General features: G+C 46.3%; 1 protein-coding gene across 1 annotated transcript in view; it reads right to left on the bottom strand.

Moving 5' to 3' along the window:
• Positions 1-1,457: 1,457 nt before the first annotated feature.
• Positions 1,458-3,236, bottom strand: part of EBF3 (EBF transcription factor 3) — a 124,242-nt gene continuing 122,463 nt past the window's right edge. The window contains exon 14 of the mRNA XM_050960764.1: positions 1,458-1,615. Within this exon, the coding sequence (XP_050816721.1) occupies positions 1,458-1,615 (158 nt within the window). The remainder of the gene's footprint in view (positions 1,616-3,236) is intronic.

Here is a 3,236-nt window from a genome sequence, read left to right as displayed (position 1 = left end):
CTTCCGTCGCTTCCAACTGATGCGCTGATTGCTGAAACCTTGGAGGGGGTTGCCTTCCTCCGCAACATGAAGCATGCGTCACTTGCGGGTTTAAACTAGTGTAAATAGATTCTCTGTAACTTGAGGTCTTTAAATCAGTAACTCAGCCAGAGGTTAGGACTATATTACAGTAGTGAGTGGTTAGGGTCTGTGGCCAGCAATGTACATCTCATGTACAGATGAGATGATCATGAAGGTCCCGTCTGGCATTAGTCTGAGTCTATAAGACATTTTCCAGGAAAAGCTGAGCCATTTCCCATACAATACAAACAGTACAGCACAGGATGAAGTGCACCATCTTTGTTAGGAAGTCAACAGCAGCCAGGATTACCAAGTGTCCCTAGGAGCGTGGTAGTTTTACAATGAAGTCCATTGATATAATAGACCAAGGCTGTGGCAGCCTTGGCAACGGCTGGAGATGAGTGAGGGGTTTTGATTGTGAGTTCTTGGTATAAATATAGAGGTTGTGGGAGCATATCCAATCCTCAATGTAAGCTCATAGGACTGGCCACCAGAAGTTCCTTGAGAACAGATTCCAGGTCTTGAATTGGTCAAAATGGCCTCGTAGCAGCAGTGAGTGACATAGTTTTAATACTTGAAGCCTAAGTTGTCTCTCTGGAACATAAATATAATCCTTGCAATAAAGGAGACCTTTCTGTAGTTAGAACTCTGAGTCAGGTCAGATATCCATATCGTTCATGGTCTGGTGGATCTGAGTTGTGAACGAGTTGTCGGATAGCAGGGAGCAGATGGAGAACGTCAAATTGCTATTGATCATCCCATTGACAAAGTTAGACACCTTGAGCATGTTAGCTATAAGCTCTTTGCCAAGTCTGAGGTATTCATCTTTGCAGGATAGGACATCCACCTTCCTGTTTCTTGCCCCTGGGCAATACGTTACCACAAAGTCAAAGCAAGTGAAGAAGAGGGACCAGTGGATCTGGTCTTGGTTAAGGCATCTAGCAATCTGCAGGTACTCCAGGTCCCTGTGGTCGGTCAGGACTTAAACTAGAGCACAGTGTCACTCCTGGAAAGCCACCTTGATAGACAATAGCTTCTTGTCTCAAATATAAAATTTTTCTATGGGGATCAGCTTCTGAGAATAGAAAGCACAGGGGTGGAGTTGATTGTGGGGGCCCTCATATTGCACCAGTGGCAAAATCCAAGGCATCAGCCTCAATCATACATTGTTTTGTGGGATCTGGGTGATCAGAATAAGAGCTGAGGTGAATGCCCTCAGTCTATCAAAGTTCTACTGGAACCCCTGTGGACCAGATGAACTGGGTTCTCTTTTGCAGGAGTGCCATTATGGGTGCAACCAGGCTAGAGAATCCTCTAATAAATCACCTGTAGAAATTGGCAAAACCCCTGGAATTGCTGCACCCCATGTACATTCTTGGATATGGCCCAGTTGGATATTACTGCCCCTTTACACAGACTATGGTGAGTCCCTCAGGCGAGATGATATGTCCCAAGAATTCTACTGTGTTCTTGTTACACTTGCATTTCTCGAGCATTGCATGGAGCTCATTTTGGCAGAGTCTGTCCAAGATGGTGCACTTGATGAAAGTCCTGACTTTTGGAGAAAATAAGAGTCATACAGTTAAATGAGGAAAAATTGATCCACCATGCCCCTAAAGATGTCATTTATGAAATGCTGGAAGGTCACTGGGGCATTACGCAACCCAAATAGCATGACCAAATATTTTAAGTGTCCATAGTTGGTATGGAAAGGAGTCTTCCATTCATCTCCTTCCTGGATCCTCACCAGGTAATTAGCTCTATGGAGGTCCAACTTGTGAAAGATCTTGAGAGAGCAAAGTCTTTCAAGCAGCTCATTAATAAGCAGCAATCGGTACCAGTTTGGAGTTGTAATCTCATTCAGAATTTGGTAGTCCACACAAGGCTGCTGGGAGCCTTCTTTCTTTGTCACAGCAGGTTTAGAAAGGGAGCAAATGAGCCCCAAGGGTACCTCTGCTCCTGCCTGGTGGTCGATGGGACAGTTATAGGTGCAATGGGACAGACAGGCCTCGGTTTTCTTTTTGTTAAATATGTCAGCATAATATTGATATTTAACAGGAATCCCTAGAACCACTAGGGAGGTTGCAGGGATTGCTGGAGTTGCCTTTGGGTCCTCCCCAGTCTCTGAATTCTTTAGAGGACAGAATAAGCCACAAAGTGTTGCTGGTCAGCTCTTGAGAAACGGGATTGTCAGCAAGATGGGGAGTCAAAGCATACCATGCCTGACTGCCAGCAGATGTGTGGGTCATGGGTGATGAGCCATGGGATGCCAAGGACAACTGATGAATGTAGTGCACAAATTAGCCCAAACTGGAGGATTTCTCAGTGGTCTCAAAGGGTGGTGACCTCTGACCGAGACATCTGGTGGGTGATTATTTCTGACAAAAGGAGTGATCTGTCTATGGCAGCACTAGCTCTGGGGAGTCTTTGCAGTGGGTGAGGATATTGTGTTCTTGGGGAACTCCAGTTACACGAAATTGCCTGATACATCTGAGTCTACCAGTGCCTCTCAGATGGTGTTGAGCAGCACTGGGTGCTGGAGCTAGAGAAGGAATTTGAGAGGTGTTGGATGCTGATTGGCCAGCACCAGCATACTAGCGGACAAGTGTTGGTGTGGACTGCTGAGGAGAGGGGGAGCCAACCCATCCCAGACCCCGTTATCAGGGCTGGGGCTTGGTGTTTCTTTACTAAAGCCCAGATCTGACTTTGGTGGGGTATTTTGTTGCAAAGCGTCCTGGCAGGGCTGGACTGATGGGTGATGGCAAAGCTGGCAGGGCTGGTGGGAGCAGGGAGGACCATGTTCTTTCTTGTGGGGCATTCAGTTGTTGATCTTATTACATAGGTCAACTAAGGACCATACCACTTTATCTTTAATATTATTGGTTAGGCCAAGCCAGAAATGATCGTGATAATGCTGGGAAGCCTGTTTCCACTCAGTGTCTACTACCAAGCACTGGGACTCTGCTTTAGATATACCAACTGACTGGCATCTGTGCCATAGTTTCAGCTGTATGCTTGCAATTTGAGTCATCAAAGTTCACTGTCATCGCTCAAATGAAGACCCCAGATTGTCCCAGAAGCAGACTTGATTTTACCAGATGTAGAGACACTCAAGCCAGGGGGGCCTTGCCAGTAAGCAGGCTAATAATCACTGACACTTGGGCTTGGTCAGTGGG

The sequence above is a fragment of the Gopherus flavomarginatus genome, chromosome 6 (assembly GCF_025201925.1).
Source record: "Gopherus flavomarginatus isolate rGopFla2 chromosome 6, rGopFla2.mat.asm, whole genome shotgun sequence".
Lineage (NCBI taxonomy): Eukaryota > Metazoa > Chordata > Testudines > Testudinidae > Gopherus > Gopherus flavomarginatus.
The sequence above is the reverse complement of the archived record's forward strand: the minus strand, read 5'-3'. Positions and strand labels throughout refer to the sequence as shown.